Raw genomic sequence first — 12,301 nt, 5'->3', positions numbered from 1 at the left:
CTGTATTCCACAACTACTAAATTAACAGTAATGCTATAAAAGTTGTGGAAAAATCATTACAATACTCTAATGTGGGTTAGAAATAAAGATAATATAATATAAAACTATAAACTGAGGAGCTTGGGTGTTTATGTGGAAAGTGAAAGTGTGTGGAGTGGCTGACTCACCACCCCATCCGCATCCTGTGACGTTACTTACAGTGACCTTGAACCACCTGTTAACCGATGAACACTCGATGTGACGACACATACACGCATCATTTATATAGAAGTTTGGTGTTAACAAATCAATTGATTAACTTAAAAACGTTTATTAAGAGAGACATTAATAATTTGAGCTTATTAATACCAGTACCCTTCATATACAGTAAAATATACTTTTATCTTATTATTTGGCTTGTCATTGAATTTTTATGCAAATTACTGATTAAACCTTTCATTTTTTCTATAGTACTATTTAATGTTATATTATCAAAGATAAAACATACAACATAAGAGGCTGATCATACGAGAATATATTATAATTAATGTTAGAGGGTTTGTGTTGGAGGTTGTGTAAATTCAGTTGCCTCTGAAGATGTCTTGAATAAAGACAAAAGTTAAGGTGCACCAGTGTTTCCCTTTTCCTGTGTGATTTATCTTGTCCACATTTCCATTGTGGATCTACATGAAATAAATTATATATATATATATATATATATATATATATATATATATATATATATATATATATATATATATATATATATATATATATATATATATTATGTTAATTAAGAATAGCCCAACCTTGAATGTAAATGGAAGTGTTTACTGTATTTCATGTAACAATTGTAACAGAAAATATGTTCTGTAGGTCAGACTGGGAAGGTATTGCAACATAGAATAAAACAACACAAGTATAATATTAGAGCAGCATCTGAAAGCAGTGCACCTTTCGTTCATACAAGGAACAATAATCATCCCATGTATTGGGAAGACAATATAGAAGTGTCTAAATCAACATGTGTTACAGAAACACTTCTGGTTGAAGCAAATATGTTTAGGGGAATGAATTCTATAAATCGTAGTGATGGCCAGTACAAAACTGACATGTTACATAAATTTATTTGTCAGTGGCCCCGAGGTTAAAAATGCTTTGAAAGCATTTGAGTTAAAAGTAGGGTAGATGATTAGTAGGTCTCAAGATTTTGACCCGACTTGACCTTACTTGTTACGTCTCTCATTTTTTATAAGCTTTTCTTTTGTGTGCGGTGGAGATGGTGAGTGGATCCCATGTTACTAACTTGACCTGATGTTATGTAAGGTTACCCTTTGTTCTATGCCTCTCTCAGTCCCCGTAAATTCGGTTGCCTGTCAAGATCTCGAATAAAGACGAAAGCTAAGGTGCTCCAGTGGTTCCCTTTCCTGTGTGGTTTTATCAATATATATATATATTCATAGCTCATTTTAAGAATGCATAGTCTAAGAGTAAATGTAAAAAGTATATAACTGGTACCAGTTTCCTAAATGCTCCCTGCTAAAATGAGGGGTTCCTCTTATATGGTGCTTTTCATATCAATATTTATAATTTCTATACAGTCACCGTAGGCTGAAATAGATTTTATTGTATCATGTGTCTGAGGTGTCTCTGTAGGTGTGAGCATACTGACAGAATTAATCTTGATTTAGCAAACTAGTTCACTAAATCGAGCGAAAAATAACGGAAAAAATGCCTTCCACTAAATCGAGAGTTCATTATACTGTATCGGATTCCGTTAAATCGAGAGTATTCTGTAGTTAGTAAACATCGTGTCATTCAAAATCATTCAATAATACTGATAAGGAAGTAACCATAATAGTAATTAAATAAAAATACAAATCACTAACAAAAATACTATGCAATGTAAGGACAATCACTGTTCACCTGTAAACACTGCCTAACTTTTTACCATCCATTACTTCCACAAGTTAAATTATTCTATTTTTCTCCAGAAGAACTTGGCCAGCTGTGTGCCTCCCATAACTGTAACTACAGTACATAAAATATATAATACAAATGTTTAAAGAAGGTTTGTCCAACCTCAACCTCCTGACCATTACAGTAACTCTGGGTAGCTACTGTGGTCACACTGAAAGCTTTATAAAATACCAAATGACTAATATCGTAACTACAGTCTTGTGTATGATGACGGCAAGGACAACTGCACATGGGAACAATGACCTCAGGTACCCAAGGTGGAGAGCAGTAATGGTAGGAGTAACAGCAGCACCAACATGGAAGAGCAGCCCGCATCTGAAAAATTTGAACCTGTGTTATGTTATGTTATCATATGTTATGAAAGTGACAAAAGATTAAACATAGTTCCTATGTGAATATTATCGGAGATATTATATGGGGTGATAGTCTACGTGGAATTACAGAGTCTGTGATATAAAAGTTACTATCTTCATAGATAGTGTTAAAAACACGAATCAAACATTCTGTTAACTCACCACACCTTCCTTAAGAGAGAATTATGCACGAGTATAAACACGAATAAGAGAATTTAAGCTAAATTAACGAGAATAAAACACTACAGAAGAGCCCCTGTTTTTCTTGGCCTTTTTGTTTGTTCACTACAATACAGAACACCACACCTGTAGTTCATGGTTTAAAGTTATGTCTCGTTAATGCACTGTGTACAGTATACAGGCTGAACCAATGTGAACTAGTATAACTAGTTTAATGAATAATTAACTGTCTATATATCTATCTACCTAGCTATCTACAGTACAGTATACCTATCAATGGACATAAAGCCTGTTCTCGGCAGCGCCAATGACTGACCACCAGTAGAGGGGCTCTCCCTTGGCGAACTCTCGATATAGTTGGAGTCTGTGATCATAACCTCCGTGGAGAGCCTGTACACGTGGAGGATGGAAGCTGTGCAGCGGAGGATGAGCACACCTTCCTGGAAGTGGTCCCTGTGAAGCCTCATCTGTAAACCAGACCAGGAGGCCTCACACCCTTCACTGTCCGTCTCCCCAGGGTACACCACCACTGTCTCTCGCGATGCCTGGTAACAAGTGATATATGATGAGAGAAACATGGCTAAAATTACATATACTGTATGACACATTATAGATATAAAGGTGATACTATTATACAAACATCTGCTGACTCGAGTTTCCTTTGTAATGTTGTAATTTGGATATAATTTACTATGAAAACCCACCACTTATCAGCTAAAAATAGCTATACTGTACTACTGTATATAATTATGACCCACAATTAATGCCACATACTACTAAGTCTCGAGGGAAATTTGACCGTAAATATATACTGTAATTATTGTGTAAATATATCAAGTGGCTGTAATGCTATTTATATTTATCATCACCTTCAGCAAAAAAATACAAGGTAACACATGAAAAATTTTCCATTTCTTGTGCGATGTTTTAAGCTGAATTTCATTACAGAATTTTAGGTGAGTGAACCATCGTGATTTTTTCCCTCCTTGTCTCACTAATTACCCCTAATAACCAATAATGATTAATGACCCAATCAAATATATATATATATATATATATATATATATATATATATATATATATATATATATATATATATATATATATATATATATATATATATATATCAATTTGAGCCATAACACGCTGACTTTGAACATATAATCAACGATCTCACATTCGAACCTCGACCATGCATGGGACCAGGAACACTACAACCACACAAGAGCACTCTTGTGGTATGGTCGTAGTGTTCCTGTCCCATCTAGTCGAGGTTGAGGTGGGTGTTGATTATATATATATATATATATATATATATATATATATATATATATATATATATATATATATATATATATATATATGTGATAAAAAGGAAAGAAGAAAAACACGAACTTCGTGTTTTCTTCTTCCTTGTGTTATCAGCATATACCTAGATCGCACCTACAGTGATTTACTTGCATATATATATATATATATATATATATATATATATATATATATATATATATATATATATATATATATATATATATATATATATATATATATATATATATATATATACTTCATTTTTAGTCCATATAACACGCGGACTTTGAACACATACTCAATGACCTCACCAGCCAGGAATCGAACCCTCGACCGACTGAGTGGGACTAGGGAACGCTACCAACCCACAAGGACACTAAAAGCAGTCCTAGACTCTGTTATACGTGGCACGGGCAGTTCCCAATGAGGTTCACGGCGCCTTCAGCTCGATGAACAGGCTTTGTGTGAAATATAATAGAGTCTAGGACTGCATTTAGTGTCCTTGTGGGTTGGTCGGCAGCATTCCCTAGTCCCACTCAGTAGGTCGAGGGTTCGATTCCTGGCTGGTGAGGTCGTTGATTATATATATATATATATATATATATATATATATATATATATATATATATATATATATATATATATATATATATATATATATACAGTATGTTCAAACCTTTTCCTGTTTAATGGACAAAATGTTATAATGCATACTTCTTTTTTCATTTTAACGTCTTGTGTAAAACATTCTGACTGATGTATAACAGAGGTTTTCTGCTGTGGTACTCATCCACAACAAGGCCCCCTAATAGGGTTGTCGTTATATACACAAGCCATGCTATCTATCTATGCACACACATTGATGTTTCCTCCTTGTCAATTTGCTTCACTCTAACCACCAATCATTTTATCTTCTACTACCAACCACCTCTCTTCTACATATTATCATCCCTCTCCCATTTCCCATTCTCTCTATACCCACCCCATCTCAAGACATCCTGATCTACTGTTCGACATTCTTTCATGTCTTTATTTCAGTAATAGTTATCCTCAACATCGTATTTATCCCATTTTTTTATATTCCTCTTTTGTATGTTATTCGTTACTTCAAATTTATTCCTGAGTTTTATATCACCCCCCTCATCATCATCCCTCTTTACACCCACATGATAAAGTTGGCTCAGTGCACATTAAGAGAGAGAGACATACCAGGTGGCCATTTATGTGCCAGGAGAGTGTGGTGGGAGGGAAGGAGTATGGCGAGGAACAGTTCAACAGCAGAAGGTCGCCAACATGGTAGATGTCTCGCCGACCTGTGATGGTAGGACCCCGGGCCGGGATGTCTGTGGAGAAGACACCCAATAAAATACCCACCACACACTGTAATAGTCACACATAAGAATCCACACACTGTAATACACACACACACACACACACACACACACACACACACACGTATACTGTACTCGCATACTGTAGTATAAACACACAAGTACCCACACACTGTAGTATCAACACACTATAGTACCCACATACTGTAGTACCCACATACTGTAGTACCCACACCTTGTAGTAATCACACACAAGTACCTGCACACGCATTGCTCGGGTGATGAGGAAATCTCAGCAATCTCTTTCTCTGACAATGATGTAGTCATTAAAATGCCAGTGTTTGGATCGTGGGTGTTGCCATGAACCCTTGAACTTGTCGGCCTGCCAAAACAAGGTATTGGTGATAGTGAGGTTGTGTGCAGCACACTTGCTGAGGAGGAGTAGGCCGTTGGGGTGACACTTGCCTAGTCCATTTCTCCCTCTGGTTCCCTGTCAAATGTCAGCATCTCTGCCAACTCTGGCATTGAACTCACCTAGGAGCACAGCCTGATCTTTTCTGGAGATAGAGGTTAGCACTCTGTCAAGGTCGGCGTAAAAGGCCTCCTTGATGTCATTCTTTGCATCCAATGTTGGGGGGAGGGGGGTATGCATTGATGAAGAAGGCATAACGTGAGTGATTCAGTGGGACTCGGTGTCATGAGGCGCTCATTGATTCCAACAGGCATTTCACTTTGCCTTTGTAAGATGACAAAACCAACTTCATAAATGCGGTTTCTCTCCGCAGCAGGCTTACCCTTCCAGAAGAATGTATAGCCAGACCCCCGTTCTGTGAGTCAACCCTTGTCTGGGAGCCGGGACTCGCCAATGGCTACTATATCGATGTTATACCTCGCTAGCTGTTTTGCCACAAGGGCAGTTCTTCTTTTAGGATGCTCATTTGTGCCAGTATCCAGAAGGATCCTGACATTCTATGCAGCGACCATAAGAGGTTGTATAGTTTGTTTGTGTTTTTATCTATGATTATGATTGTGTCTTCGACCGGATAAGGATGACCTTACTGGGTGCGGTTGCCCAGTCAGGTTGGTGCTTTAGGCAGACTATGTTTAAGGCACCTTTTCTAGCCCCTCCCCATGCGGGATGAGCAGAGTGGCTCCTCGAAAAGGCTGAGCAGTCGCACAAAAAGGACAGGATTGCACTGCTGTCTAGATCCCAGTGCATAAACGACCCATGTGCAGAGTTGTGACTAGAGACTCCCGGAAGTCATCTCTGCCTGTTCCTGTCGCCACTCGTCCGTTGCCATAGGACTTTTGGGGGTATAGGGGGTTTTAATGATGATGAGAGGTATGATGAGCTGGATGATGACTGCGGGTGAGTTGACGTATGTGGTGAAGTAGGAACGCAGGCTGCAACCACACATGTTAACTCTCCCCTTTCCTGTTCCAATGATGCAAGGGTTGCAACGACTGGGGAGAGGGAAAGTTGCAATGGACTGCCAATAGCCCAGTTTGTTGGGTTTTACCTTAGTAACCTGTCCATCATGCATTGCCTTCATCCGCCGGTGTAGTCGTTGGGTTCCCATGTTGGTCACCTCTTTTGCCTACACAGCCGTTGGGGGTCTGCATGATGCAGGGCTCCACCGTAGATTATTCGTTCGGGGTTTACTCCCATAACCTTATACCTACCAAGGTTAATCCACAAGGCAGCCCCCCACACCCACCCTCAGCCCCCCCACACCCACCCTCAGCCTCCATACACCCACCTTTAACCCCAATCTCTCTCTCTCTCTCTCTCTCTCTCTCTCTCACACACACTACAAAGTTGGTTGTTCACACGGCAGAGTTGGTTTCACTCGCTCGTCGTTCCTGCCCAAGTTGCTCCAAATATTACACTACAACAAAACCAGTTTCTAATTGGAGAACACAGGACAGCATCCTTCAGACTGCCTGCACTGCTGCCTTGCCTCCCTCACTCCCTCCACAGTACACGTCAAACACAAGCACTTGTCTGTTTTGTAATTAATATATTGTGATAAGTTTCCTGGGAGAAAGAAAGAGTAGAGATAGACAGCATCCTCCCACTGTCATTAACTTTTTTCAGAATGTTAGATGTGTTTCACCTTCCTTGATGACGTTAACAACAAGTAGAGTCCGTGTTACCTGTACTTACGCCAGATTACCATTTTCAACCTGATCAAGAGTTTATTGCAACAGTAGCGACGAAATTGAGTACAGGTGGATAATTTTTTTTACAATTATGGATTACAAATGTGAATTTGATAATGCCAAAGTGACTCACGGTGTCTACAGGAACTTCACGAAATCAGACATTCAAGATGGCCACCATAAGACATTTCAACCAAGCATCACCAAAAATCAACTTACAAGTTTTCTCACAGAATATGACTCAATTACAGAATTAATCAATCCATCTAACCATCCACCAATCTATCTGTATACCTGTCTATGTACTATGTATATGTCTGTCAGTCTATCTATCTATCTATATGTTCAGCTATGTGTATATTTATCTATTTACAGTATGTCTTTAAGAACATAAGAGCATAAGAATGGAGGGAACTGCAGCGGGCCTATTGGCCCATACTGGGCAGTCCCATTTACACCCAACCCCGATCTCTCGTATATCCATCCAACCTATGTTTGAAGCTATCCATCGTATTCGAGTTAATAATGATGTTTGGTAACTTGTTCCACTCATCCACTACTCTATTTCCAAAACAATGTTTACCTATTTCGCGTCTAAATCTAAATATGTCCAATTTAAAACAATTGCTACGAGTTCGCTCCTGGTTGGATAGTTGGAGTACCTTTGTTTTATCACCTTTGTTTAGCCCTGACTTCCATTTATACACCTCGATCATGTCGCCCCTCGCTCTACGTTTCTCGAGGGAGAGCAAGTTAAGATGCTTTAACCTGTCTCTGTATTCAAGGTTCCTAATGCCCGGGATTAGTCTTGTCATTCTCCTCTGAATTCTTTCTAGGGATTCTATATTCATTCTGTATTACGGTGACCAGAAATGAGCAGCGTAATTCAAGTGAGGTCTCACAAGCGCAAGACATAGTTTTAGGATAACCTCGCTAGTCTTGTAACTAACACTCCTTTGTTTAAACCCCAGTACTCTGTTAGCCTTGTGTCGAGCTAATACACACTGTTGACTTGGTTTAAGAATCCTACTTATTATTACTCCTAAATCTTTCTCACAGTCGGATTTCTCTAAGACAACGTTGTTCATCTGATATCTGGTTTCTCTGTTTACATCTCTTAGACTAAGTACTTTACATTTGTCCACACTAAATTTCATCTGCCATTTTTCAGACCATGCGAAAAATTTGTTTAGATCTTCCTGTAGTTTTGCGGAGTCCTCGTCAGATTTATTTGCACGCCCTATTTTAATCTCACCAGCAAATTTACTCATGTTGCTGTCTACGCCTATATCTATGTCGTTTATGTATATTATAAATAGTAATGGTCCAAGTACTGAGTCTTGGGGAACTCCACTAGTGACGTTGCCTCAACCGGATTTCGTGCCGTTAATGCTGACTCACTGTTTCCTGCTCTGTAACCACTTCCTAATCCATTTTAGAATATTTCTTCCAATTCCATGAGTCTCCAGTTTTTGCATTAGTCTTTCGTGGGGGACTCTGTCGAAGGCTTTGCTAAAGTAAGGTATACCACATCTTAATCGTGCCCCTCGTCCACTGATCCGAAAACAGTTGAAAAGAATATTAATAGATTAATCAGACATGAACGCCCACGTGTGAAGCCATATTGGGAATCACTGGTTAACTTGCGCTTCTCCAGGTGATTACCAATAGAGTTTGAAATTATAGCTTCCAGCAATTTGCCTTCAATTGATGTTAAACTGACAGGACGGTAGTTAGAGAATAGTGATCTATCTCCCTTCTTGAATCTCGGTATCTGTCTATACCCATAATGACACAAGCTCAGCTCCACAAGGCCACTCAGCTCAAAATTAAAAGAACAATTGTAGAAAGACTGAGATCACCCCAAGGGAACAGTCAATCTTTATTTATTATTATTATAATTATTATTATTATTATTATTATTATTATTATTATTATTATAGCGATATAAACGAAACCATTTCACTGCCATTACCGACAGCGGTTGCGGAAGCTTTTGACATTAATTCGAGTAGAATGTTCACATGTCTATGTCTGTATATGAATAAAGTATGTATGTATATTTCACGATAAATACTGATTTCAGTGGAACTTGGCTATACTCTCAGGGTAAATGACCTGGGTGAGTATTGGCACTATTTAAAGAAGAAAAAATCCTGTTAATTTATATGTAATTTGTTGGCGTATCTTCACTCTTATTGGCGTTGTATTAACTAAACTGTACACTAACCAATGTGTTTAATGATCAAATTTATCTGATTGAATGGAAAGTTTTGGTCATAAGCACATGATGGTTTTGTTGAGTTAGACATGGTCAAATATCCCCACAGTTTATCAGCAGGTAAATAAGTTTAGATTTAATCCAGATTATCCATCGTAGTGCAGTAAGGTAAATTAGTCGAGAGTTACTAATGACACCAAATAACACAACCTGAACACCTGACTAGACCAATCATTAGAACAGGTGAGACGAGACGAGCTTAACAGAAATGCTTGCCGTCTCAACCAAAAAAAAAGAGTCCTTGCTTTCTCGACCAATTGCATCGGTGCTTTCCACGTCTCTCTTTTATTAAATATATTAATTCTAAGTCATCAATAGTCTGATAGCTAGGTTAGGGGACTCCAGCACAGCTGTTTCGATCTTGGTGCTAATTTCACCTCCTCCTCCCTCCTTCTCTTCATACTTTTACTCCTCCTACTCCTCCTCCTCTTTCTTCCCGTTCTCATCATAGTATTACTCCTCCTTCATCTCCTCACATTCCCCTCCTTTCCCCTGCACCACCACCTCCTGCTTCTCTCCCCCTCTATGCTAAAAAAAATAAAATAAAATCCCCCCAAAGTCTTCCTTAATTAAGATCAACAATATACAAGTTCCACTTTATTAAGTTCACCGACAACATACATGTGCATAACTAATAAACCTCTGCCCCCCCCCCACCTAAGGAAGAAAAAGAGGGGGAGGGGGGGGAACACAGTATATATACATGGAAAAAATGAAAACTTTTGTCATGGAGCTTCCCCTAATTTACCGAGCAAGAATATGTACCCCAAGTTTAGATGGTTTTAAGCTTCTCTTGGCCAAACTTAAAGATGTCTCGAGTGAAGCTGTTCTGGTCTGTCCCGTTGTTGATGTCACAAGAAATGACTCCCCTCCCCCCCCCCTCCCCCTCTCTCTCTTTCTCTCCTAAAGTGCTGTATGACTGTCGTATTGGGGTTAGGTTAGGTTGTGGTGTGTTAGGCCAGGTAATTTTTTATAAAGGAAAGTCAAATGAAATTAATACAAAAAAAACAGTAGAGAGGAAGAGATGTAGGTACACACACACACACACACACACACATTAGGATTCAACTGCGCCTAACACCACACTAAAATATGAGCCTCGTAAAGCGTAACCTCCCTGGCTGCTGCCGCCCAAAACACTGAAACAAAAGTAAAGTTAACGAGTGAGTGCTGAAGGCTTGTTTGAGTTGTTACGTCATCACGGGCTAGTTAGGTGTGTATAAATGACCTTAATTAGATGAGTAAGCGGTTTAATAGCCTCGCATCAAAGAATCTCCTTTAAATAAGTCAACAAACACAAGTATTAAAAAACGATTACGTAAAAATATATTAAAAATACATATACATAATATTTATATACACACACTATGAATAATCAAATGTATATTGTAATTGCAAACAGCCTTATCCCTCCCTAACCGTTAGTCTTAAGAAATCGATATATTGATTGCATAAGACGTTTATATATCGTCTTAAAACCGGGTTATGGTCTGACCCTGACAATTATAAACAAGAAATCTCCAGGAGGTCAAAATATCGTGGTAATTAAAACTGATTTGACCATTGTTATCAAGTCACCACTGAACTTCATGCTTACCTCTAGTGACGAAAGAAATGGAGACGAATAATTAATAAAAATAACAAAACAATTATAATTACTGCAATACGAGAGACCAAGAGAGGTTAAATAAGAAAATATTAACTCTTAATTATCAGGACTCGTGACGTCATTCTCTCCTATACGAACGCTGTTGGCGGATTCTTGTTTACATAACCTTTCACTGGGCATTAATATCGAGTTCGTATAGTGTGCTAACTTACAAGGAGCCATAAGAAGTCTATTAACTTATTTTAACCCTTTGAGGACGTTTAACCTTTGTGATGCGAAGAATTTAACCCTCCAGGACTCAAAGGGCTAATCTGCCTTCTGCAATTATTAGTGAACTGTTCTCTCCTCCACTACGTCGGAATAACAAGGGCCGTGGGAACCTCACAAGGGCCGTGGGAACATCACAAGGGCCGTGGGAACATCACAAGGGCCGTGGGAACATCACAAGGGCCGTGGGAATATCACAAGGGCCGTGGGAATATCACAAGGGCCGTGGGAATATCACAAGGGCCGTGGGAATATCACAAGGGCCGTGGGAATATCACAAGGGCCGTTGGGAACATCACAAGGGCAAGTGGGAAGATCACAAGGGCCGTGGGAACATCACAGGCCGGGAACATCACAGGGGGGAACATCACAGGAACATGGGCCGTGGGAACGTGGGCCGTGGGCCGGGAATATCACAAGGGCCGTGGGCACAGGGCGTGGGAATATCACAGGGCCGGGAATATCACAGGGCCGGGAATATCACAGGGGCCGTGGAATATCACAGGGCCGGGAACATCACGGGGAACATCACAAGGGCCGTGGGAATATCACAAGGGCCGTGGGATTATCACAAGGGGCCGTGTGGGAACATCACAAGGGCAGGAACATCACAAGGGCCGTGGGAACATCACAAGGGCGTGGGAACATCACAAGGCCGTGGAACATCACAAGGGCCGGGAACATCACAAGGGGGGAACATCACAAGGTGGGAACATCACAAGGGCCGTGGGAATATCACAAGGGCCGTGGGAATATCACAAGGGCCATGGGAACATGGGAACATCACAAGGGCCGGGAACATCACAAGGGCTGTGGGGAAAGCCGTGGGAATGGGAACATCACAAGG

The 12,301-nt window shown here is 39.7% G+C and overlaps 1 protein-coding gene across 5 annotated transcripts in view; it reads right to left on the bottom strand.

Moving 5' to 3' along the window:
* Positions 1–739: 739 nt before the first annotated feature.
* Positions 740–12,301, bottom strand: part of LOC121870197 — a 115,587-nt gene continuing 104,025 nt past the window's right edge. For 4 of the 5 annotated variants that reach the window (XM_042371957.1, XM_042371961.1, XM_042371959.1 and 1 more), the window contains 3 exons: positions 5,013–5,146; positions 2,763–3,037; positions 740–2,274 (listed from right to left, as the gene is read on the bottom strand). In XM_042371957.1, coding sequence (XP_042227891.1) covers positions 2,106–2,274; positions 2,763–3,037; positions 5,013–5,146 — 578 coding nt within the window. In that variant the 3' untranslated portion in view covers positions 740–2,105. The remainder of the gene's footprint in view (positions 2,275–2,762; positions 3,038–5,012; positions 5,147–12,301) is intronic. The other variant, XM_042371962.1, reaches the window with a different exon arrangement.

This window comes from Homarus americanus, unplaced genomic scaffold (assembly GCF_018991925.1).
Source record: "Homarus americanus isolate GMGI-L3 unplaced genomic scaffold, GMGI_Hamer_2.0 scaffold12264, whole genome shotgun sequence".
Taxonomy (NCBI): domain Eukaryota; kingdom Metazoa; phylum Arthropoda; class Malacostraca; order Decapoda; family Nephropidae; genus Homarus; species Homarus americanus.
Note: the sequence above shows the minus strand (reverse complement) of the source record. Positions and strands in the feature narration are given on the sequence as shown.